At 54.5% G+C, this 25,503-nt stretch overlaps 1 protein-coding gene across 1 annotated transcript; it reads left to right on the forward strand.

Annotated features, from left to right (window-relative positions):
- Positions 1-365: 365 nt before the first annotated feature.
- Positions 366-24,625, forward strand: LOC140191793 (inactive dipeptidyl peptidase 10-like). The gene is made up of 5 exons (XM_072249553.1): positions 366-410; positions 2,585-2,684; positions 5,151-5,209; positions 14,808-14,880; positions 24,118-24,625. Exons 1-5 carry the CDS (start codon positions 369-371, stop codon positions 24,315-24,317), a joined length of 474 nt encoding a protein of 157 aa, XP_072105654.1. The 5' UTR covers positions 366-368; the 3' UTR covers positions 24,318-24,625.
- The last annotated feature ends 878 nt before the right edge of the window (positions 24,626-25,503 follow it).

A 25,503-nucleotide genomic window follows, 5' to 3' on the forward strand; every position in this document is an offset into this window, starting at 1 on the left:
GGGGAGGAGGGAGCGGTGAAGTGGAGTGGGGAGGGAAAGGGAAGTAAGGGAGGGGGAGTGGAAGGAGAGGATAAGGAAGGAAGGGGTAGGGAGTGGGGAAAGGGAGCAAGAGTGGAGGGGAAATGCTGGAGGAGAGGGTGAGAGGAAGGAGGGGAGGGAGAGAGTAGGAGGGAGGAAGGGAGGAGGAGGAGAGGGGTGGGAGAAGGGGATAGGGGGGATGGAGAAGGGGGATGGAGAAAGGAGATGGAGGGACTGAATGGTGGGATGTGGGAGGGAACTGACCAGGAACGGTCGGACCCTGTGAGCAGGGATCACCCCCTGGGTGTCCAGTCTGACTGACTCCACCTGTTTCCAGGACCCTCCTGAAGATGGAGCATGTGGACCGGACGAGAGTCGGTGTCTATGGGAAGGTGGGTGCAACCCAATCTCACCCCACATCAACCCCACCATTTTCCCTCCACCTGACCCTGTCTGACCCTACATTGCACACTAAGCCAACCTGACACAAGTCTCTGGGAGTTCACTCATGCATCCCTCTGCGAACGGATCCTCCAGTGACCAACAGTCACAATCAGCCACGATTACTCTCAACCCTGGTACTCCACAGGGCTGTGTCCTCAGCCCCCTCTGAAACCCCCTGTACCCTCATGTCTGTGTGACCGGGTCCTGCTCCAACTACATCCACAAGTTTGCAGTTGGTAAGACCGTAACGGGTTGTATCTCAAATAACTTAACGTGGAGTCAGAGTACAGTAAGGAGACAGAGAGCTTACTGACATAGTGTCATGACGATAACCTTTCTCTCAATGTCAACAAAACAAAAGAACTGACTTCAGGAAAGGGACAAGTCCACATGCTCTTGTCTACATCAACAAGTGTTGAGGCTGACAGCTTCAAGTTCCTAGGAGTAAACATCACCAACAGCCTGTCCTGGTCCAGGCGAGAAAGCTCACCACCATCTCTATTTCCTCAGGAGGTTACAGAAATTTGAAGAAATGGCATGGCCTCATTGACCCTCACTAATCTTTATCGCTACAGCACAGAAAGCATCCTATCAAGAAGCATCACAGTTTGCTCTGCCAGTGACCACAAGAAACCGCAGAGAGTTGTGGACCAGCTCAGCACATCACGGAAACCAGCCTCCCCTCCATGGACTCTGTCTACACTTCTCACTGTCTCAGGAAAGCAGCCAGAATAATCAGAGACCCCACCCACACCAGACATTCTCTCTTCTCCCCTCTCCCGTCGGGCAGAAGATACAAAAGCCTGAAAGCACACACCACCAGGCTCAAGGACAGATTCTACCCCACTGTGATCAGACTATTGAATGGGCCTCTTGTACGTTAAGATGGACTCTTGGCCCCACAATCTACCTTATTATAATGCTGCACTTTGTCTACCTGCACTGCACTCTTTTAGAAGCTTTTACACTTTCTGCATTTTGTTGTTGTTTGACCTTGTTCTACCTCAATGCACTGTGTAATGATCTGATCTGTGTGAACAGTATGGAAGGCAAGTTTTTCCACTGTATCTCAGTAGGTGTGACAATAGTAAACCAATTCCAGTACCTGTCCCATCATCAGCCCCATCTGACCCCACATCAAACCATTAACCCCCTGACTCCACACTAATCCCACCTGACCCTGTATTAACTCTGTCTGACCCTGTCCTTATACTGCACTGACCCACTTACCCATAAGACATTGGAGCAGAATTAGGCCATCGTGGCTGATTTATTATCCCTCTCAACCATCTTCTCCTGCCTTCTCCCCGTAACCTTTGTTGCCCTGACTAATCAAGAACCTATCAATCTTTGCTTTAAATATACCCAATGACTTGACCCCCACAGATTCACCACCCTCGGGCTAAAGAAATTCCTCCTCACCTCTGTTCTAAATGGATGTCCTCTATTCTGAGACAATGCTCACTGCTCCTAGACTTCCCACTATAGGAAATATCCTCTCCACACCCATTTTGTCTTAGTCTTTCAATATTCAAAAGGTTTCAATGAGATCTCCCTCATTCTTCTAAACTCCAGTGAGTGCAGGCCCAGAGCCTTCAAATGACCCTCATACATTTTTGGAATCATTCTCACAGGCCTCCTCTGGACCCTCTCCAATGCCAGCATATGCTTTCTCAGTTAAAGGACCCAAAACTGCTCACAATGTCCCAGTGCAGTCTGACCAATGGCTTACATAGCCTCAGCATTGCATCCTTGCTTTCATATTCTAGTCCTCTCAAAATTTATGCTAACGTTGTATTTGCCTTCTGTATCACCAACTCAACCCTCAAGGTAACCTTTCAGGAATCCTGCACAAGAACTCCCAAGACCCTTTGCACCTCTGATTTTCACACCCCTACTCATTGTTACTCTGATTGACATAGACCCCAGATGAAACCTGCATTGACCTTCAGTGACCTCACATGACTCTGCCCTAATCATCGTTGTTCAGACCTTGACCCCACCCTGACCCTTGCACTCACCATGACCTTTGCCTTGACTTGTCCCTGCACTGACCCCTGAACTTGCTCCAGCTCTGAGCTCATGCTCCTTCTCTCTGACCCCTGCCCTGTTGATATTGCAGGGGTTTGAGGGTATCCTGGCACTGAAGGTCCTAGGCCTGATGGACGGGTTGATTCAGTGTGGAGCCGCTGTATCTCCCATCACGGACTTCAGACTGCAGGGTAAGCTGACTGACACAGTACTGGACCTGTGTGTGTGAGAGAGGGAGAGAATGAGAGTGCAGGGTTGTGTGTGTGTGAGAGAGGGATTATATATGTTAAGTGTGTGCATGTGAGAGATAGGAAGTGTGCAAGTGTGTGAGCCTATAAGCCCATAAGATATAGGAGCAGAATAAGGCCATTTGGCCCATCGAGTCTGCTCTGCCATTTCATCTATTTTCCTCTCAGCACCAATATCCTGCCTTCTAAATGATCAATAATATATCAACCTCTGCTTTAAATATACATAATGACTTGGCCTCCACAGCTGCCTGTGGCAACGAATTCCACAGATTCACCACGCTCTGGTTAAAGAAATTCCTCCTCATCCCCGTTCTGATGCCCCTCTATTTTGACTCCTGTGTGGTCTGCTTTTAGTTTCCCCCACCATAGGAAACATCCTCTCCACATCCACTCTATCGAGGCCTTTCACCATTCAATAGGTTTCAATGAGGTCACCCCGCATTCTTCTGAATTCCAGTCAGTACAGGCCCAGGACCATCAAATACTCCTCATATGACAAGTCTTTCAATCGCAGAATCATTTTCGTGAGCCTTATATGTGTGTGTGTGTGTCTGTGTCTGACAGGGAATATGTGTGTGTGAGCAAGAGAGAGAGGAAGTATGTGTGAAAGAAGGAGTGTGCATGTGCAGGGCTGTGTGTGCACATGAAAAAGAGGAAATATGTGTACAGTTGTGTGAGAGGGAGTGTGTGTGTGTGAGAGAGAGAGTCAGAGGGACTTACTTATATCAGCTGCTGTTTATTGATCACAGCTCAGTGTTCAACACGATCATACCCTCAGTACTAACCAACAAGCTCCAAAACCTGGGCCTCTGTACCTCCCTCTGCAACTGGATCCTTGTCTTCCTCATCAGGAGACCACAGTCAGTGCAGATTGGAAATAACATCTCTTTCTCACTGACAATCAACACTAGTACACATCAATGATGTGTGCTTAGCCCACTGCTCTACTCTGTCTACACTCACGACTCTGTGGCTAGGCACAGCTCAAACACCATTGATAAATTTGCCGATGACACAGCTATTGCTGGCAGAATTTCAGATGGTGACGAGGGGGCGTACAGGAGTGAGATCGATCAGCTGGTTGAGTGGTCTCACAACAACAACCTTGCACTCAACATCAGTCAGATCAAGGAATTCCTTGTGGATTTCAGGAAGGGGGAGTCGAGGGAACACACAGTAGTCCTCACCAAGAGATCAGCAGTGGAAAGAATGAGCAGTTTCAAACTCCTGGGTGTAACATCTCTGAGGATCTATCCTGGGCCCAACATATTGATGCAACTACAAAGAAGGCACAGCAGTGGTGAAGTTTCATTGGGAGTGTAAGGAGACTTGGTAATGTTACCAAAAACTCTCACAAATCTCTACAGTCGTGCCATGGAGAGCATTCTAACTGGTTGCATCACCGTCTGGTCTGGAGAAATCACTGCACAGGATCGGGAAAAGCTGCAGAAAGTTGTAAACTCAGCCAGCTCCAACATGGGCACTAGCCTCCCCAGTATCGAGGACACCTTCAAAAAGTGATGCCCCAAAACGGCAGCATCCATCATTAAGGACCCCCATCACCCAGGACATGCCCTCTTCTCATTGCTACCATCAGGGAGGAGGTACAGCAGCCTGAAGACAGTCAGGAACAGCTTCTTCCCTTCCGCTATCAGGTTTCTGAATGGATGGTGAACCCATGAACACCACCTCACTATTTTATTCCTTTCTTTTTGCACTACTTACTTAATTTAATATATATATATTTATTGTAATTTATAGTTTATTACGTATTGCACTGTACTGCTGCTGCAAAACATCAAATTTCATGACATATGTCAGCGATATTAAACCTGATTCTGATTTTGTGTGTGTGACAGAGAGATGGGGTGTGTGTGTGTGATAGAGAGATGCTGTGTGTGTGTGTACATACTTGTAACAGGAAGTTGTCTCTGTAGCCTATTAACTCCCTGCACACCATGTCTCTGAATACCCCAAGTTGCCCTGTTCCCCATTGGTGAGCTGGCACCTCCCCCATGTCCACACAAGTTAACATATTCCACGGCCAAACTGCCATCTGCTCTATCGATAACCCACCCCAACATTCCTCATGGGACCGACACTCGTGCTGTCACCAACTCTGGACTGTGACTCTGCCCCAGGCACCGCACTGGGAGCCGACACTCAGTGATTGTGGAAGAGTACATCACAGGAACAGACCCTGCCTGTGCCAAAATTTATCCTATCATGTTCCCCACCCCTCCACCTGTCCATCTGTCGGTTACTGGGTGGGTTTAATGGCCTCTTCCTGGGACGACAGCCTGCGTTCAGTGGGAGGGGTTACCCGGACATACGCTCGTGGGATTAGTGGGGGTGCAGTCCCAGAAGAGGTTGGTGTGTCTGAGCCCTGTCTCCTCCCTGTCACAGCTGCCACATTCTCCGAGAGGTACCTGGGTTTGTCAGCGCGACAGGACGAGAGTTATGTGGTGAGTGTGTACTGTAGTTGCTTCAGTGTGGGATAGTCAGGGAGGGGCGGTGAGGAGGGAGTGTTGTGCTGAGGGAGGGGAGGTGAGGAGGGAGTGTCACGCTGTGGGAGGGGCGGTGAGGAGGGAGCAACACGCTGTCGGAGGGGAGGTGAGGAGGGAGTGTCACACTGTGGGAGGGGCGGTGAGGAGGGAGCAACACGCTGTGGGAGGGGCGGTGAGGAGGGAGTGTCTCACTATGGGACGGGTGGTGAGGAGGGAGCATCATGCTGTGGGAGGGGCGGTGAGGAGGGAGCGTCATGCTGAGGGAGGGGCGGTGAGGAGGGAGTGTCACGCTGTGAGAGGGGCGGTGAGGAGGGAGCGTCACGCTGTGGGAGGGGCGGTGAGCAGGGAGCATCACGCTGTGGGAGGGGCGGTGAGGAGAGAGTGTCACACTGAGGGAGGGGCGGTGAGGAGGGAGTGTCACACTGAGGGAACGGGCGGTGAGGAGGGAGCATCGTGCTGTGGGAGGGGCGGTGAGGAGGGAGTGTCACGCTGAGGGAGGGGCGGTGAGGAGGGAGCGTCATGCTGTGGGAGGGGCGGTGAGGAGGGAGTGTCACGCTGAGGGAGGGTTGGTGAGGAGGGAGTGTTGTGTGGGAGGGGTGGTGAGGAGGGAGTGTCACGTTGTGGGGGGGAGGTGATGAGGGAGCGTCACGCTGAGGGAGGGATGGTGAGGAGGGAGTGTTGTGCTGAGGGAGGGGAGGTGAGGAGGGAGGGGAGGTGAGGAGGGAGCGTCACGCTGTGGGGGGGAGGTGAGGAGGGAGCGTCACGCTTTGGGAGGGGCGGTGAGGAGGGAGTGTCTCACTATGGGACGGGTGGTGAGGAGGGAGCATCATGCTGTGGGAGGGGCGGTGAGGAGGGAGTGTCATGCTGAGGGAGGGGTGGTGAGGAGGGAGTGTCACACTGTGGGAGGGGCGGTGAGGAGGGAGCGTCACGCTGTGGGAGGGGCGGTGAGGAGGGAGTATCACGCATTGGGAGGGGCGGTGAGGAGGGAGTGTCTCACTATGGGACGGGCGGTGTGGAGGGAGTGTCACACTGAGGGAGGGGTGGTGAGGAGGGAGCATCATGCTGTGGGAGGGGCGGTGAGGAGGGAGTGTCACACTGAGGGAGGGGTGGTGAGGAGGGAGTATCATGCTGTGGGAGGGGCGGTGAGGAGGGAGTGTCATGCTGTGGGAGGGGCGGTGAGGAGGGAGCACCGTGCTGTGGGAGGGGCGGTGAGGAGGGAGCATCATGCTGAGGGAGGGGTGGAGAGGAGGGAGTGACACGCTGTGGGAGGGGTGGTGAGGAGGGAGCATCACGCTGTCGGAGGGGCGGTGAGGAGGGAGTGTCATGCTGAGGGAGGGGTGGAGAGGAGGGAGTGTCACGCTGTGGGAGGGGTGGTGAGGAGGAAGTGTCACGCTGTGGGAGGGGCGATGAGGAGGGAGTGTCACACGGAGGGAACGGGCGGTGAGGAGGGAGTGTCATGCTGTGGGAGGGGCAGTGAGGAGGGAGTGTCACGCTGTGGGAGGGGCGGTGAGGAAGGAGTGTCATGCTGTGGGAGGGGTGGTGAGGAGGGAGTGTCACGCTGTGGGAGGGGTGGTGAGGAGGGAGTGTCACGCTGTGGGAGGGGCGGTGAGGAGGGAGTGTCACGCTGTGGGAGGGGCGGTGAGGAGGGAGCATCATGCTGTGGGAGGGGCGGTGAGGAGGGAGTGTCACGCTGTGGGAAGGGCAGTGAGGAGGGAGTGTCACGCTGAGGGAGGGGTGGTGAGGAGGGAGTATCATGCTGTGGGAGGGGCGGTGAGGAGGGAGTGTCATGCTGTGGGAGGGGCGGTGAGGAGGGACTGTCATGCTGTGGGAGGGGCGGTGAGGAGGGAGCACCGTGCTGTGGGAGGGGCGATGAGGAGGGAGTGTCTCACTGAGGGAGGGGCGGTGAGGAGGGAGTGCTCTGCTGAGGGAGGGGCGGTGAGGACGGAGCGTCACGCTGAGGGAGGGGTGGTGAGGAGGGAGCGTCACGCTGTGGGAGAGGCGGTGAGGAGGGAGCATCACGCTGTGGGAGGGGCGGTGAGGAGGGAGCAACACGCTGTGGGAGGGGCGGTGAGGAGGGAGCATCACGCTTTGGGAGGGGCGGTGAGGAGGGAGTGTCTCACTATGGGACGGGTGGTGAGGAGGGAGCATCATGCTGTGGGAGGGGCGGTGAGGAGGGAGTGTCATGCTGAGGGAGGGGTGGTGAGGAGGGAGTGTCACACTGTGGGAGGGGCGGTGATGAGGGAGCGCCATGCTGTGGGAGGGGCGGTGAGGAGGGAGTGTCACACTGAGGGAGGAGCGGTGAGGAGGGAGCATCACGCTGAGGGACGGGCGGTGAGGAGGGAGTGTCACGCTGTGGGAGGGGCGGTGAGGAGGGAGCATCACACTGAGGGAGGAGCGGTGAGGAGGGAGCATCACGCTGAGGGAGGGGTGGTGAGGAGGGAGTATCATGCTGTGGGAGGGGCGGTGAGGAGGGAGCATCACGCTGTGGGAGGAGCGGTGAGGAGGGAGTGTCACACTGAGGGAGGGGTGGTGAGGAGGGAGCATCATGCAGTGGGAGGGGCGGTGAGGAGGGAGTGTCACACTGAGGGAGGGGTGGTGAGGAGGGAGTGTCACGATGCGGGACGGGCGGTGAGGAGGGAGCATCATGCTGTGGGAGGGGCGGTGAGGAGGGAGCGTCACGCTGAGGGAGGGGTGGAGAGGAGGGAGTGTCACGCTGTGGGAGGGGTGGTGAGGAGGGAGCGTCACGCTGTGGGAGGGGCGGTGAGGAGGGAGCATCACGCTGTGGGAGGGACGGTGAGGAGGGAGCATCACGCTGTGGGAGGGGCGGTGAGGAGGGAGTGTCACGCTTTGGGAGGGGCGGTGAGGAGGGAGCATCACGCTGTGGGGGGGCAGTGAGGAGGGAGCCTCATGCTGTGGGAGGGGCGGTGAGGAGGGAGTGTCATGCTGAGGGAGGGGCGGTGAGGAGGGAGTGTCACGCTGTGGGATGGGTGGTGAGGAGGGAGTGCTCTGCTGTGGGAGGGGCGGTGAGGAGGGAGTGTCACGCTTTGGGAAGGGCGGTGAGGAGGGAGTGTCTCACTATGGGACGGGTGGTGAGGAGGGAGCATCATGCTGTGGGAGGGGCGGTGAGGAGGGAGTGTCTCACTGTGGGAGGGGTGGTGAGGAGGGAGTGTCAAGCTGAGGGAGGGGTGGAGAGGAGGGAGTGTCACGCTGTGGGAGGGGTGGTGAGGAGGGAGTGTCTCACTATGGGACGGGCGGTGAGGAGGGAGCATCACGCTGTGGGAGGGGCGGTGAGGAGGGAGTATCACGCTTTGGGAGGGGCGGTGAGGAGGGAGTGTCTCACTATGGGACGGGCGGTGAGGAGGGAGTGTCACACTGAGGGAGGGGTGGTGAGGAGGGAGTATCATGCTGTGGGAGGGGCGGTGAGGAGGGAGTGCTCTGCTGAGGGAGGGGCGGTGAGGAGGGAGTGTCACGATGCGGGACGGGCGGTGAGGAGGGAGCATCATGCTGTGGGAGGGGCGGTGAGGAGGGAGCGTCATGCTGAGGGAGGGGTGGAGAGGAGGGAGTGTCACGCTGTGGGAGGGGTGGTGAGGAGGGAGTGTCACGCTGTGGGAGGGGCGGTGAAGAGGGAGTGTCACGCTTTGGGAGGGGCGGTGAGGAGGGAGCATCACGCTGTGGGAGGGGCGGTGAGGAGGGAGTGTCATGCTGAGGGAGGGGTGGTGAGGAGGGAGTGTCACGCTGTGGGAGGGTCGGTGAGGAGGGAGCATCACGCTGTGGGAGGGGCGGTGAGGAGGGAGTGTCACGCTTTGGGAGGGGCGGTGAGGAGGGAGTGTCTCACTATGGGACGGGCGGTGAGGAGGGAGTGTCACACTGAGGGAGGGGTGGTGAGGAGGGAGTATCATGCTGTGGGAGGGGCGGTGAGGAGGGAGCATCATGCTGTGGGAGGGGCGGTGAGGAGGGAGCGTCATGCTGAGGGAGGGGTGGTGAGGAGGGAGCGTCACGCTGTGGGAGGGGTGGTGAGGAGGGAGTGTCACGCTGTGGGAGGGGCGGTGAGGAGGGAGTGTCACGCTTTGGGAGGGGCGGTGAGGAGGGAGTGTCACGCTTTGGGAGGGGCGGTGAGGACGGAGTGTCTCACTGAGGGAGGGGCGGTGAGGAGGGAGTGTCAAGCTGAGGGAGGGGTGGAGAGGAGGGAGTGTCACGCTGTGGGAGGGGTGGTGAGGAGGGAGTGTCACGCTGTGGGAGGGGCGGTGAGGAGGGAGTGTCACAGTGAGGGAGGGGCGGTGAGGAGGGAGTATCACGCTGTGGGAGGGGCGGTGAGGAGGGAGCATCACACTGTGGGAGGGGCGGTGAGGAGGGAGTGCTCTGCTGAGGGAGGGGCGGTGAGGAGGGAGTGTCACGCTGTGGGAGGTGCGGTGAGGAGGGAGTGTCTCACTATGGGACGGGCGGTGAGGAGGGAGCATCATGCTGTGGGAGGGGCGGTGAGGAGGGAGTGTCACGTTGAGGGATGGGTGGTGAGGAGGGAGTGTCACGTTGAGGGATGGGTGGTGAGGAGGGAGTGTCACGCTGTGGGAGGGGCGGTGAGGAGGGAGCATCATGCTGTGGGAGGGGCGGTGAGGAGGGAGTGTCATGCTGAGGGAGGGGTGGTGAGGAGGGAGTGTCACGCTGTGGGAGGGGCGGTGAGGAGGGAGCATCATGCTGTGGGAGGGGCGGTGAGGAGGGAGTGTCATGCTGAGGGAGGGGCGGTGAGGAGGGAGCATCATGCTGTGGGAGGGGCGGTGAGGAGGGAGTGTCACGCTGTGAGAGGGGCGGTGAGGAGGGAGCGTCACGCTGTGGGAGGGGCGGTGAGCAGGGAGCGTCACGCTGAGGGAGGAGCGGTGAGGAGGGAGCGTCACGCTGAGGGAGGGGCGGTGAGGAGGGAGCATCACGATGTGTGAGGGGCGGTGAGGAGAGAGTGTCACACTGAGGGAGGGGCGGTGAGGAGGGAGTGTCACACTGAGGGAGGGGTGGAGAGGAGGGAGTGTCACGCTGTGGGGGGGCAGTGAGGAGGGAGCCTCATGCTGTGGGAGGGGCGGTGAGGAGGGAGTGTCATGCTGAGGGAGGGGCGGTGAGGAGGGAGCGTCATGCTGTGGGAGGGGCGGTGAGGAGGGAGTGTCACGCTGTGGGAAGGGCGGTGAGGAGGTACTGTCACGCTGTGGGAGGGGTGGTGAGGAGGGAGTGTCACGCTGTGGGAGGGGCGGTGAGGAGGGAGCGCCATGCTGTGGGAGGGGCGGTGAGGAGGGAGTGTCACGCTGTGGGAGAGGCGGTGAGGAGGGAGCATCACGCTGTGGGAGGGGCGGTGAGGAGGGAGCAACACGCTGTGGGAGGGGCGGTGAGGAGGGAGTGTCTCACTATGGGATGGGTGGTGAGGAGGGAGTGTCATGCTGAGGGAGGGGTGGAGAGGAGGGAGTGTCACGCTGTGGGAGGGGCGGTGAGGAGCGAGCATCACGCTGCGGGAGGGGCGGTGAGGAGGGAGTGTCACGCTTTGGGAAGTGCGATGAGGAGGGAGTGTCTCACTGAGGGAGGGGCGGTGAGGAGGGAGTGCTCTGCTGAGGGAGGGGCCGTGAGGAGGGAGTGTCACGATGAGGGACGGGCGGTGAGGAGGGAGCCTCATGCTGTGGGAGGGGCGATGAGGAGGGAGCGTCATGCTGAGGGAGGGGCGGTGATGAGGGAGCGTCACGCTGTGGGAGGGGCGGTGAGGAGGGAGCAACACGCTGTGGGAGGGGCGGTGAGGAGGGAGTGTCACGCTTTGGGAGGGGCGGTGAGGAGGGAGTGTCTCACTATGGGACGGGTGGTGAGGAGGGAGTATCATGCTGTGGGAGGGGCGGTGAGGAGGGAGCGTCATGCTGTGGGAGGGGCAGTGAGGAGGGAGTGTCAAGCTGAGGGAGGGGTGGAGAGGAGGGAGTGTCATGCTGAGAGAGGGGCGGTGAGGAGGGAGTGTCACGCTCTGAGAGGGGCGGTGAGGAGGGAGCGTCACGCTTTGGGAGGGGCGGTGAGGAGGGAGTGTCACGCTTTGGGAGGGGCGGTGAGGACAGAGTGTCTCACTGAGGGAGGGGCGGTGAGGAGGGAGTGTCAAGCTGAGGGAGGGGTGGAGAGGAGGGAGTGTCACGCTGTGGGAGGGGTGGTGAGGAGGGAGTGTCACGCTGTGGGAGGGGCGGTGAGGAGGGAGTGTCACAGTGAGGGAGGGGCGGTGAGGAGGGAGTATCACGCTGTGGGAGGGGCGGTGAGGAGGGAGCATCACACTGTGGGAGGGGCGGTGAGGAGGGAGTGCTCTGCTGAGGGAGGGGCGGTGAGGAGGGAGTGTCACGCTGTGGGAGGTGCGGTGAGGAGGGAGTGTCTCACTATGGGACGGGCGGTGAGGAGGGAGCATCATGCTGTGGGAGGGGCGGTGAGGAGGGAGTGTCATGCTGAGGGAGGGGTGGTGAGGAGGGAGTGTCACGTTGAGGGATGGGTGGTGAGGAGGGAGTGTCACGCTGTGGGAGGGGCGGTGAGGAGGGAGCATAATGCTGTGGGAGGGGCGGTGAGGAGGGAGTGTCATGCTGAGGGAGGGGTGGTGAGGAGGGAGTGTCACGCTGTGGGAGGGGCGGTGAGGAGGGAGCATCATGCTGTGGGAGGGGCGGTGAGGAGGGAGTGTCATGCTGAGGGAGGGGCGGTGAGGAGGGAGCATCATGCTGTGGGAGGGGCGGTGAGGAGGGAGTGTCATGCTGAGGGAGGGGCGGTGAGGAGGGAGTGTCACGCTGTGAGAGGGGCGGTGAGCAGGGAGCGTCACGCTGAGGGAGGAGCGGTGAGGAGGGAGCGTCACGCTGAGGGAGGGGCGGTGAGGAGGGAGCATCACGCTGTGGGAGGGGCGGTGAGGAGGGAGCATCACGATGTGTGAGGGGCGGTGAGGAGAGAGTGTCACACTGAGGGAGGGGCGGTGAGGAGGGAGTGTCACACTGAGGGAACGGGCGGTGAGGAGGGAGCGTCATGCTGTGGGAGGGGCGGTGAGGAGGGAGTGTCACGCTGTGGGAAGGGCGGTGAGTAGGTACTGTCACGCTGTGGGAGGGGTGGTGAGGAGGGAGTGTCATGCTGAGGGAGGGGTGGTGAGGAGGGAGTGTCATGCTGTGGGAGGGGCGGTGAGGAAGGAGTGTCACGCTGTGGGAGGGGCGGTGAGGAGGGAGCAACACGCTGTGGGAGGGGCGGTGAGGAGGGAGTGTCTCACTATGGGATGGGTGGTGAGGAGGGAGTGTCATGCTGAGGGAGGGGTGGAGAGGAGGGAGTGTCACGCTGTGGGAGGGGTGGTGAGGAGGGAGTGTCACGCTGTGGGAGGGGCCGTGAGGAGGGAGTGTCACGATGAGGGACGGGCGGTGAGGAGGGAGCCTCATGCTGTGGGAGGGGCGGTGAGGAGGGAGCGTCATGCTGTGGGAGGGGCGGTGAGGAGGGAGTGTCATGCTGAGGGAGGGGCGGTGAGGAGGGAGTGTCACGCTGTGAGAGGGGCGGTGAGCAGGGAGCGTCACGCTGAGGGAGGAGCGGTGAGGAGGGAGCGTCACGCTGAGGGAGGGGCGGTGAGGAGGGAGCATCACGCTGTGGGAGGGGCGGTGAGGAGGGAGCATCACGATGTGTGAGGGGCGGTGAGGAGAGAGTGTCACACTGAGGGAGGGGCGGTGAGGAGGCAGTGTCACGCTCTGAGAGGGGCGGTGAGGAGGGAGCGTCACGCTGTGGGAGGGGCGGTGAGCAGGGAGCGTCACGCTGAGGGAGGGGCGGTGAGGAGGGAGCATCACGCTGTGGGAGGGGCGGTGAGGAGGGAGCGTCATGCTGTGGGAGGGGCGGTGAGGAGAGAGTGTCACACTGAGGGAGGGGCGGTGAGGAGGGAGTGTCACACTGAGGGAACGGGCGGTGAGGAGGGAGCATCGTGCTGTGGGAGGGGCGGTGAGGAGGGAGTGTCACGCTGAGGGAGAGGCGGTGAGGAGGGAGCGTCATGCTGTGGGAGGGGCGGTGAGGAGGGAGTGTCACGCTGAGGGAGGGTTGGTGAGGAGGGAGTGTTGTGTGGGAGGGGTGGTGAGGAGGGAGTGTCACGTTGTGGGGGGGAGGTGATGAGGGAGCGTCACGCTGAGGGAGGGGCGGTGAGGAGGGAGTGTTGTGCTGAGGGAGGGGAGGTGAGGAGGGAGGGGAGGTGAGGAGGGAGTGTCATGCTGAGGGAGGGGCGGTGAGGAGGGAGCGTCATGCTGTGGGAGGGGCGGTGAGGAGGAAGCATCACGCTGTGGGAGGGGCGGTGAGGAGGGAGTGTCTCACTAAGGGAGGGGTGGAGAGGAGGGAGTGTCACGCTGTGGGAGGGGCGGTGAGGAGGGAGTGTCACGCTGTGGGAGGGGCGGTGAGGAGCGAGCATCACGCTGCGGGAGGGTCGGTGAGGAGGGAGTGTCACGCTTTGGGAGGGGCGATGAGGAGGGAGTGTCTCACTGAGGGAGGGGCGGTGAGGATGGAGTGCTCTGCTGAGGGAGGGGTGGAGAGGAGGGAGTGTCACGCTGTGGGAGGGGTGGTGAGGAGGGAGTGTCACGCTGTGGGAGGGGTGGTGAGGAGGGAGTGTCACGCTGTGGGAGGGGCGGTGAGGAGGGAGTGTCACGCTGAGGGAGGGGCGGTGAGGAGAGAGCATCACGCTGTGGGAAGGGCGGTGAGGAGGAAGCATCACGCTGTGGGAGGGGCGGTGAGGAGGGAGTGTCACGCTGAAGGAGGGGCGGTGAGGAGGGAGCGTCACGCTGAGGGAGGGGCGGTGAGGAGGGAGGGTCACGCTGTGGGAGGGGCAGTGAGGAGAGAGCGTCACACTGAGGGAGGGGCGGTGAGGAGGGAGCGTCTCGCTGAGGGAGTGGCGGTGAGGAGGGAGTGTCACGCTGTGGGAGGGGCGGTGAGGAGGGAGCGTCACACTGAGGGAGGGGCGGTGAGGAGGGAGTGTCACACTGAGGGAGGGGCGGTGAGGAGGGAGTATCACGCTGAGGGAGGGGAGGTGAGGAGGGAGCGTCACGCTGTGGGAGGGGCGGTGAGGAGGGAGTGTCACGCTGTGGGAGGGGCGGTGAGCAGGGAGTGTCATGCTGAGGGAGGGCAGTGAGGAGGGAGCGTCACGCTGTGGGAGGGGCGGTGAGCAGGGAGTGTCACGCTGAGGGAGGGGCGGTGAGGAGAGAGCGTCACGCTGTCGGAGGGGCGGTGAGGAGGGAGTGTCACCAGGTGGGGTGGGCGGTGAGGAGGGACTGTCATGCTGTGGGAGGGGCGGTGAGGAGGGAGCGTCACGCTGTGGGATGGGCGGTGAGGAGGGAGCGTCACGCTGTGGGAGGGGCGGTGAGGAGGGAGTGTCACGCTGTGGGAAGGGCAGTGAGGAGGGAGTGTCACGCTGAGGGAGGGGCAGTGATGAGGATCAGTGAGATGGGAGAGGAGGGAGCGATCCTGGAGCAGGGTGAGGAGGGGGCGATCGTGCTGTGGGAGGGTGTGAAGGTGAGGGAGCCAATGCAGCAGGAACACTTTAATGCAATGTGCCAGATGTGCTGTTCATTTGCAGAAAGCATCAGTCCTGGGGGAGGTGGAGAGGCTGAGGGGTAAAAGACTGCTCCTCGCTCACGGCACTGCAGACGGTAAGTTATATCGGGACAACAAAGCCAACAGCCCAGTGTGGCACTCAGAGTGGTGAAAGAGGGCTCTATCCTGGGAAGGGTGCAGAGAAAAGGCAATGTTCTGTGAGGGGCAGTGAGGAGGGAGGGCAGTTTTGTGGGAGAGGCAATGAGGAGGGAGCATCGCACATTGGGAGGAGTGGTGAGGAGGAGGGAGGGCAGTGTTGTGGAAGGGGTGGTGCTGTCTATATTCATGCAAGGGCTCTCTGTATAAATAGATAGTCTGTGTTTACTCATGGCCGGGATGTATGTTTGATAGAATAGCGCTCTCAGTAAACCCCTCTCTTTCAGTACAAACCTGTCAACACACCCTTCCCTCAATACACACCTCCCCTTCACTAAACCACTCCCTCAGTACTCCACCTTCAGTACACTCCCCCCTCAGTACCCCTGTCTATCAGTATAGCCCCTCCCTCAGTGCATCCTTCTGTTGGTCACTACCCCTCTCTCAGTACAGCACTGTTGACAGTACAACCTCTCTCTCTCTCTCTTTCTGACAGCCACTGTACACTTCCAGCACACAGCTGAGTTAGTTAAGCAACTGGTGGACACCAAGGCCAACTACACACTGCAGCTAGGGTGTGTGGGGAGAGCCTTTTTGCATGGCATAGTTAAACCATCATCGCTCACGACCCCTGGGGCCATCGGGAATCACCTGATCCTCACTCCCTCGGCTGGTCCTCGGGCCAGGCATGGCTTGCCCCTCCTTGTCCATCTTCCTACATTTCTGTCAACCATCAGTAGCTACGCGGTGTCCCGGAGGAAAGGGGTGTGGAGTAACGACAACGAGGTTGCATGCAGGTCAGGCAGCCTCAGTGGGGGCCGGGGCAGAGATAATGTCCCCCTTATTGTGGGGTGGGGGGAAGGTGTTAAGAGTTCACTGGTGGGGAAGCATTGTGACAATTGCAGAGGGTGTGGGTGAGGACACACTTGAAGCAGTGTGCACAGTTCTGGTCCCCTTGTTTATGGAGAAATACACTGGCATTGGAGACAGTCTGAGGGAGATTCAGAATCAAAATCAGGTTTGTTATCGCTGACCAATGACGGGAAATTTGCTGTTTTGCAACAGTAGTACAGAGCAATATATAACAATTATAATAAGAATACACACACACGCACAATATATATATATCGTGGAAAAAGACTGCAAGATAGTGAGGTAGGGTTCACAGGTTCAATGTCCGTTTGGGAATCTGATGGCAGAGGGGAAGAAGCTGTTCCTGAATCGTTGAGTGTGGGTTGTATCACAACCAGTTAGACTGCTCTCCACGGTACTTCTGTGGAAATTTGCAAGTGTCTTTGGTGACATACCAAATCTCCTCAAACTCCTAATGAAATACAATGCCTATAAAAAGTATTCACCCCACCCCCGTGGAAGTTTTCATGTTTTATTGTTTTACAACATGGAATCACAGTGGATATAATTTGGCTTTTTTGACACTGATCAACAGAGAAAGACTCTTTCATGTCAAAGTGTAAATAAATCTCTGCAAAATGATCTAAAATAATTACAAATATAAAACACAAAATAATTGATTGCATAAGTGTTCACCCCCCCCCCCTTTAATATGACACACCAAATCATCACTGGTGCAGCTAATTGGTTTTAGAAGTCACATAATTAGTTAAATGAAGATCTGGTTTTGGAGATCTGTGTGCAGTCAAGGTGTTTCAACTGAGTATAGTAAAAAATACAGCTGTATCTGGAAGGTCCAACTGCCGGTGAGTCAGTATCCTGGCAAAAACTACACCATGAAGACAAAAGAACACTCCAAGCAACTCCATGAAAAGCACAAGTCAGGAGATGGATACAAGAAAATGTCCAAGTCACTGAATATCCCTTGGAGTACAGTTAAGTCAATCATCAAGAAATGGAAAGAATATAGTACAGCTGTAAACTTGCCGACAGCAGGCTGTCCTCAGAAACTGAGTGACTGTGCAAGAAGGGGACTAGTGAGGGAGGCCACCAAGAGACCTATGACAACTCTGGAGGAGTTACAAGCTTCAGAGGCTGAGATGGGAGAGACTGCACACACAGCAACTGTTGACTGGGTGCTTTATGGGAGAGTGGCAAAGAGAAAGCCACTGTTGAAAAAACTCCCATTAAATCTCAGCTAGAGTTTGCCAGAAGGCATGTGGGAGACTCTGAAGTCAGCTGGAAGAAGGTTCTATGGTCTGATGAAACCAAAATGAAGCTTTTTGGCCCTCAGTCAAACACTGCACATCAAAAGCACACCATTCCTACCGTGAAGCATGGTACTGGCTGCATCATGCTGTGGGGATGCTTCACTGCAGCAGGCTCTGGAAGGCTTGTGAAGGTAGAGGGTAAAATGGGTGCAACAAAATACAGGGAAATCCTGGAGGAAAACTTGAAGTCTGAAAGAGAAATGCGACTTGGGAGAAGATTTGTTTTCCAGCAAGACAATGACCCCAAGCATAAAGACAAAGCTACACAGGAATGGCTTAAAAACAACAAAGCTAATGTCCTGGAGTGGCCAAATCAGAGTTCAGACCACAATCCAATTGAGAATTTGTTACTGAACTTGAAAAGGTCTGTTCACTCACAATCCCCATGCAATCTGACAGACCTTGAGCAGCTTTGTAAAGAAGATGGGGAAAAATTAGTGTCCAGATGTGCAAAGCTGATAGAGACCTATCCACACAGACTCAAGGCTGTAATTGCTCCCAAAGGTGCATCTACTAGATACTCGCTTGAAGGGGGTGAATACTTATGCAATCAATTATTTCACGTTTTATATTTGTAATTAATTTCGATCACTTTGTAGAGATCTGTTTTCACTTTGACACAAAAGTGTCTTTCTCTGTTGATCAGTGTCAAAAAAAAAGCCAAATTAAATCCACTGTGATTCAATATTGTAAAACAATAAAACATGAAAACCTCCAAGGGTGGTGAATACTTCTTCTAGGCACTGTATAGCTGCTGGTGTGCCTTCTTTATAATTACATTGATATGTTGGAACCCAGGATAGATCCGCAGAGATATTGACACTCAGGAACTTGAAACTGCTTGTCCTTTCCACTGCTGAATCCTCACTGAGGACTGGTGTGTGTTCCCTCGATTTCCCGTTCCTTTGTGTTACTAACATTGAGGGCAAGATTATTGTTGTGACGACCTACTCCAGGGTAGTTCCTGGGACCAAAAGGTTGCCCCATTGGGAGGGGGTGGACAGTTTGGATCTGTATCCTGTGGAGCGTAGAAGGAGAAGGGAGGACCTTACACAACAATCTTGGACCCTGTGGGGTAGTGACAGGGGAGATGTGGGGATGTTACAAGATTGAGGTTATTTAACACTGGGGTGTGTGGGGATGACGTCTATCAGAGGGAGCATAATCTCTTGAATTCTCTGTCCTCCTGAGGGTGGTGGAGGCTGAAATCACTAGAGTTAGAGAAGTTCTAAAGAGGAGATTTAAATGTTTTGAAAATCAGGTGGGACTGGGACACAAGTGGAAATGGGAGGAGATCAGACATGATCACGTCGTGTGGAAGGGCTGGGTCACGAGTGGACTAAGGGCAGCAGAATAGTGTAGCGGTTAGTGTAATGCTTTATAGCACCAGTGATCGGGCTTCAATTCCTGCCACCGTTTGTAAGGAGCTTGTGTGTTCTCCCCGTGACTGCGTGGGTTTCTCTGCGTGCTCTGGTGTCCTCCCACACTCCAAGTACCTACGTATAGGTTAGGGTCATGCTCTGTTGGTGCTGGAAGCATGGTGACACTAACAGGCTGCCCCCAGCACATGCTCGGACTGGTTTTCAATGTCTTGATAAACATGTGACAAATGAAGCTGAAGTTCATCTTAAATTTCAGAAACTCTCTCCCTTGACAGCACCATTTCACAACAGCTCCACACAGACTATAGGGATTCGGGGAGATGGCGCATTCCCACCTTCCTGAGGGGACAGAGGTTGGGGGGTGAGGTTGTAATCAATCAATCAGACACATTTCTCACTCCTTCTGCCTCAGGTAAAGGGGGAGTGGAGATTCCACCAGCACATGGGATTCCATTACTGGAGACTCATCACACCAGTCTCACTGCTTGTCTGCTTGTTCATTGATTGATTTATTGAGATACAGCGCCGAGCAGGGCCCTTCTGGCCCTTTGAGCTGTGCCGCCCAGCAACACACCAATTTAACCCTCATCAAACCGCGGGACAACTTACAACGACCAATTAGCCTACCAACCGGTATGTCTCTGGGCTGCTGGAGGAAACTGGAGCACCTGGAGGAAACCCATGTGGTGAAGGCGACAACGTACGAACTCCTTACAGACAGTGGCAGGAATTGATCCTCGATTGCTGGCGCTATGAAGCGTTGTGCGAAGCACTACGCTATGTGCTCGAGGAGATGGCTCACCCCTCACCTCCCTGTGAGACCTGATCCTGAGAATTAAAGTTCCAAGTGGAGATGAGACCATGGGGGCTGGGATCTGTACCAATAAACTGGCAGAGGAAGTGGTAGAAGCAAGGACAATTACAACAGCTGAGAGGCATTTGGACAGGTGGGGGGCAAAGAGGTTAGGAAGCTTTGCCAAACCTTGTGTCACTAGAATGAGCAGGAGACGAGGGGTTGCTTATGAAAGGCAGGTTAATCACAGCAGATCTGTCCGAAAGGGTTGTAGAAAGATGGGAAAGGAGAGAGGGCAAGGGACAGAGAAGCAAATAATGCCATGCGCCTGAGACGCACAGGAGAGAAACAAAACACTGTAGGTGTGGCCACACTTCGGAGGTCAGACAACGGCTGTGGTGAGAAAACTCCCCATATTGACCTGCAGTGTGTCCCACTCTGGAGATTCCAGAGAGGACAGGGAGGCTAAACTGCACCCTTCCCCAGATGAGGTGTCTGCAAGGTGAAGCTTGGAGCAGGGAGTGGAGAGGGGGAAAACACACAAAATGCTGCCTTTTATGGTCGACGGAGCAAAGGTGCTCAACACAATGGCTCCCACAGTCTGCGTTGGCTGTCACTGATGTAGAGGAGGCTGCACTGGGAATACCAGATACAATAATTGACCCCAAAAGTCTCACAGGTGAAGAGGGGAAAGGGGATTGGATGGTGATGGAAGTAGGGGAAGGGAGGGCAGTCCATGGACCAGGGTGGACAGGTCTCTGACCCGTGAGAGCAATGGTATTCTGGATCCGGGTCCCTGGGGAAGTCAGAAGGAAGGGGTGTCATGTCTGTGACCAGCTCACTGGGGAAGCTGGCAGATAAGAAGGTCTGTATTCACCTTAACAAGGCGATATTCTCTCGGCAGAGACCCCAAGCTCACAAGTACATTACGTTTTGCTACCCTTCAGAATAGCAGGTGATTCAATGCATTATCACTGAGGTACAGATCCAGATTTATTATCATATGTCGTGAAATGTTGCAGGGCAAAGACATAAAATTACTATAACAGTGCAAGGAAAAGGGAATTCTACTAACAACAGTGGTATAATGTGGTTGAGAAAACATTTCAGATTTTTCAAATACCTTTTGCTGGACAAAGTCATTCAGATTGATGGTCCACCACCTTCTGAGGTTGGAGAACCCAGGCAAATTAGCATTGTGAGGGCTGACACCCTGGGAATACAAAGATCCCAGTTATCAATGGAACAAATCTGCCTGCAATCGTAGAGTCACACAGCAATACAGCACGGATACAGGCCCTATATTAATACATGCTAAACTTATTCTGTAGCCCCTAAAATAAATATAGTACACCATTGGACATATCATTTTGCCCACGATGCTGTGCCAATCGATGCCAATTTATACTAAATGTCCTCCTGCTGTGTTCTCCATCCATGACGCTATCACAGCTCTGGGCCTCGGAGTTCAGAGCTCATTTCTGGCGTCCTCTGTAAGGAGTTTGTACATCCTCCCTGTGACCACGTGGATTTCCCTTGGGTGCTCCGGTTTCCTCCCACAATCCAAAACGTAATGGTTATTTGGCTAATTGGTCATTGTAAATTGTCCTAAGCTTAAATCGGTGGGTTGCTGGTGGCATATCCTGAAGGGACAGAAGTGACTATCCCATGCTCTATCCCTAAATAAGTATCCCTACATTTGCCTCATCTCATCTATCTAAAAACCTGAAACTCCAATAAACTGCCTGATTTCACCACTACCCCTGGTAATCCATTCCAGGTACCCACCACTCTCTGCTTTAAAAACCTTCCCTCTCACCTCGCTTTTAAACTCACCCTCTCACCTTAAATGCATGCCCTTTGTTATTAAACATTTTGACCCTGGGGGAAAAAAAGATTACGGTTGTTTACTCTAACTACGCCTTTTATAAACTTACTAACCTCTCTCAGATCTCCCCTCAGCCTCCACTGCTCCAGAGAAAACAACACAAGTTTGTCTAACTTCTCCTTTTAACTCACGCCCTTTAATCCAGGTGCATCCTGGTGAACCTCTTCTGTACTCTCTCCGATGTCTCCACACTCTTCCTGTATTGGGCTGACCAAAACTGCACACAATTCTCCAAACTGCAGCTTGACCAGTTTTATAAGACCACAAGAGAGAAGAGAAGAATTGGGCCATCATGTCTGCTCTGCCATTCCATCATGGCTGATTTATTATCCCTCTCAACCCCATTCTCCTGCCCTCTCCACATAACCTTTGTGCCCTTACTAATCAAGAACCTATCATCCTCCGCTTTAAATATACCCAATGACTTGGCCTCCACAGCTATCTGTGGCAATAAATTCCACAGATTCACCACTCTCTGGCTAAGAAATTCCTCCCTCATCCTCTGTTCTAAATGAATGTCCTTGTATTCTGAGGCTGTGCCCTCTGGTGCAAGACTCCCCCACTATAGGAAATATCCTCTCCACATCCACTTTATCTAGGCCTTTCAATATTAAATAGGTTTCAATGAGATCCGTAGAACATACAGCATTACAGCACACTACAGGATCTTTGGCTCACGATGTTGTGCCAATCTTATAATCTACTCTAAAATCAATCTAATCCTTCTCTCCTGCATAGCTGTCTAATTTTCTATTATCCATGTCCTGATCTAAGAGCTGTTTAAAATGTCCCTAATGTATCTGCTCTCTACTACCACTCCTGGGCACCATGTGTTAAAAAACTACCTTGGCCACACCCCCCGATACCTTCCTCCAATCACCTTAAAATGATGCTCCCTCATATTGGCCATTTCCACCCTGGGACAAAGTCTCTGGCTATCCACAAGATCTATGCCTCTTATCATTTTGTACACCTCTACCAAATCTCTTCCCTTGCTTCCTGTAGGAACCTTGGGTATATCCCATCTGGCCCTGGGAACTTATCTATCGTAATGTTTTTCAAAAGTTCCAGCACATCCTCTTCCTTAATTTTGACATGTTACTAGCATATCAACTTGTTTTATGCTGTCCTCACAAACATCAAAGTCCCTCTCAATGGTGAATACTGAAGCAAAGTAATGAGGACTTCCCCTGTCTCCTCCGACTCCAGGCATGTTTCCTCCACTACCCCGATTGGTCCTATCCTCACTCTGGCCATCCTCCTGTTCTTCATAAAACATGTAGAACGCCTTGGAGTTTTCCTTAAGCCTACTCACCAAGGCCTTCTCATGCCTCTTTCTAGCTCTCCTAAGTTCATTTTTACAGCTCCTGCCTGGCTTCCTTGTAACTCTCTAGAGGGCTGCATGACCTTGGGTTCCTAAACCTTAAGTAAGCTTCTTTCTTCCTCTTGACCAGATGTTCCACATTTCTTGTCAACCATGGTTCCCTCGCCCTACCATCCTTTCCCTGCCTCAATGGGACAAACCCACCCAGAACCTCCAGCAAGTGCCCCCTAAACAACCTCCACACTTCCGTTGTGTATTTCCCTGAGTACACCCATTCCCAATTTATGCTCCTCAGTTCCTGCCTAATAGCATCATAATTCCCTCTGTCTGCTCCTATCCCTCTCCAAGGTTATGGTAAAAGGTCATGGAACTGTCTCTGAAAAGCTCATCCACTGAGAGATCTGATACCTGACCTGCTTCACTGCCTAACACCAGGTCCAATATGGCCCCTCCTCTAGGTGGCCTGTCTGTGTATTGTGTCAGGAATCCTTTCTGGATATACCTAACAAATTCCACCTCGTCTAAACCTTTGGCAATAAGGAGTTGTCGATAAATATTAGGGAAGTTGAAGTCACCCTTGACAACAATCCTGTTTTTTTTTTTTGCTTTGCACCTTTCCAAAATCTGCCGCCCGATCTATTCCTCAGCGTCTCTTGTTACTATTGGGGCAGGGGGGTGGGTCTATAGAATACTCCCAATAGAGTGATTGCTCCCTTCCCATTTCTGACTTGCACCTACACTGACTCATTAGATGATCCCTCTACAACATCCTCCCTTTTTGCAGCTGTGATACTATCCCTGATTAGCAATTCCACTCCCCCCACCTCTTATCTCCCTCTCAATCCCTTTAATCCCCAGAGCATCCAGCAGCCATTCCTGCCCTGTGACAGCCAAGCCTCCACACTGGCCACAGCATCATAGTTCCATGTACTAAGTTCATCATCCTTGGTCCTGATACTACTTCTATTAAAATAGACACACTTCAACTGATCCCCACTGACTGAAGTTTTGGACTACCAAATTTCTATCCTTCCTCACAGTCTCTCTACATGCTGCATCTACCTGTACACCAACAGCTCCATCCTCTGACCTATCACTCTGGTTCCCACCCCCCTACCAACAGCTCTTGCAAATCTGCCCACAAGGATATTGGTTCCCCTCAAATTCAGGGTTAATCTGTCACTTTTCTTCATAACTTCCAATGATCCACAAATCTGAAACCCTGTCCCCCACACTAATTCCTTAGCATTCTTCTAAACTCCAGTGAGTACATGTCCAGAGCCATCAAAGACTCAAACATTAACCCTTTCATTCCCGTTATCATTCTTGTAAAACATCCCCTGGACCCTCTCTAATGCCTGTACACTAGGGGCTGAAAACTGCTCTCAATACTCCAAGTGTGGTATAAGGCCTCAGCATTAAACCCTTACTTTTAAATTGGTCCTTTCTAATATGCTGTACAGCTGCATGTATCTGACAGCCCCCTGATGGGTTAAATCAGGGGCTGGTGGGAGGAGTCTTGTAGGGCTGTGGGGCACGAGCGTGACAGTGGGGGTTGTTTCATTCAGCGGGCAGGATAAGATTGGCAACAAGCACAAACTGGTTCTTACATCTTTCTCCCCACCAGGTCTACCCAGATACAGACCACTTCTTCTGGACAGAGGGAAACAGGCGCCACCTCCAGAAAACCATCGTCAGATTCTTCCAAGACTGCTTAACCAGCAGTGGGAAGAGAGCCAAGGAGGTGTAGGCATCAGTGCCCAGGGATTGAAGCCTGGGGGACAGGGTCCCAGGAGTCAGGGCAGGAGATCCAGGCCGAGGGGGTAGGGATAGGGAATGCACCCTTGCATGCATGGACTCAGCACCGGAATATGCCCTGGCTGACGATGGCGGCTCAGCCTGGATCATGATTACATGGATTCTTTGGTTTGTGATTTGTCTATCGTCAATTGATTGCACCAATCTGAATCTGATCTATATTCCATCGCCATTGATTGCACTGCTCTGACTCTGATCTATATTGTCTCATTGATCGATTACGCCAGTCTGAATCTCATCACAGCAGCTTGAATTTTTTTCTCTGATTTGATTACATCAGTTTGAATCTGATGTGTTGTTTGATTGATCCCACTAGTCTGAACATGAACAACACACACAAAATGCTGGAGGAACTCAGCAGGCTAGGCAGCATCTATGGAAAAGAGTACAGTCGACGTTTCGGGCCGAGATCTTTCGGTAGGACTGGAGAGAGAAAAAAAGCTAAGGAGTAGATCTAAAAGGTGGGAGAGTGAAAGAAACACAAGGTGATAGGAGAAACTGGGAGGGGGCGGGATGAAGTAAAGAGCTGGGAAGTTGATTGTCTTCGTCGCCTCAGACCCAGGTCTACAGCCATGTATCCTTCCTGGGAACATATCTTTGCTGGCACAATCAACTTCCCAGCTTTTTACTTCATCCCTCCCCCTTCTGGTTTCACCTATCACTTTGTGTTTCTCTCTCCCCTGCTCTACCTTTTAAAACTACTCATTTTTTTTCTCCGGTCCTGCCAAATGGTTTCGGCCCGAAATGTCGACTGTACATTTTTTCCCATAGAAGCTGCCTGGCCTGCTGAGTGCCTCCAGCATTTTGTGTGTGTTGCTTGGATTTCCAGCATCTGCAGATTTTCTCTTGTTTATAGTTTGCGGGTATTTGACAATGTTTAAAGTGGTGAACGAACCTCTATGCTGCTGTTAGTCGGGATTGATTAGATTATAATTACAGTAGCGATTATTAAAATGGAATTTGGCGTCTCGGCTCTGAGTGTGAATTGAGGGAGAGGAGAGAGGGGCTGTGTCTCGGATTCAGCACAGCAAGATGCCGGTGGAATTCGCTAAATCACGTTCCACACATAGCGCAGACGTGCAGCTCAACGTCTGGTACACTCCCGGCTCACACCTTCGACTCCCATTCTCAGAAACTCTGTCCCAACAAACCAGAAAGGTAACACACAACGATACCAACAGACGGCGACACCAAC

Source organism: Mobula birostris, chromosome X, assembly GCF_030028105.1.
Source record: "Mobula birostris isolate sMobBir1 chromosome X, sMobBir1.hap1, whole genome shotgun sequence".
NCBI lineage: Eukaryota > Metazoa > Chordata > Chondrichthyes > Myliobatiformes > Myliobatidae > Mobula > Mobula birostris.

Coding starts and splice junctions, on each gene's coding strand:
- LOC140191793 (XM_072249553.1), top strand. CDS start 369: ATGGAGCATGTGGACCGGACGAGAGTCGGTGTCTATGGGAAG. Junction 411..2,584: donor GAGTCGGTGTCTATGGGAAG/GTGGGTGCAACC, acceptor TTGATATTGCAG/GGGTTTGAGGGTATCCTGGC. Junction 5,210..14,807: donor GACAGGACGAGAGTTATGTG/GTGAGTGTGTAC, acceptor GTTCATTTGCAG/AAAGCATCAGTCCTGGGGGA.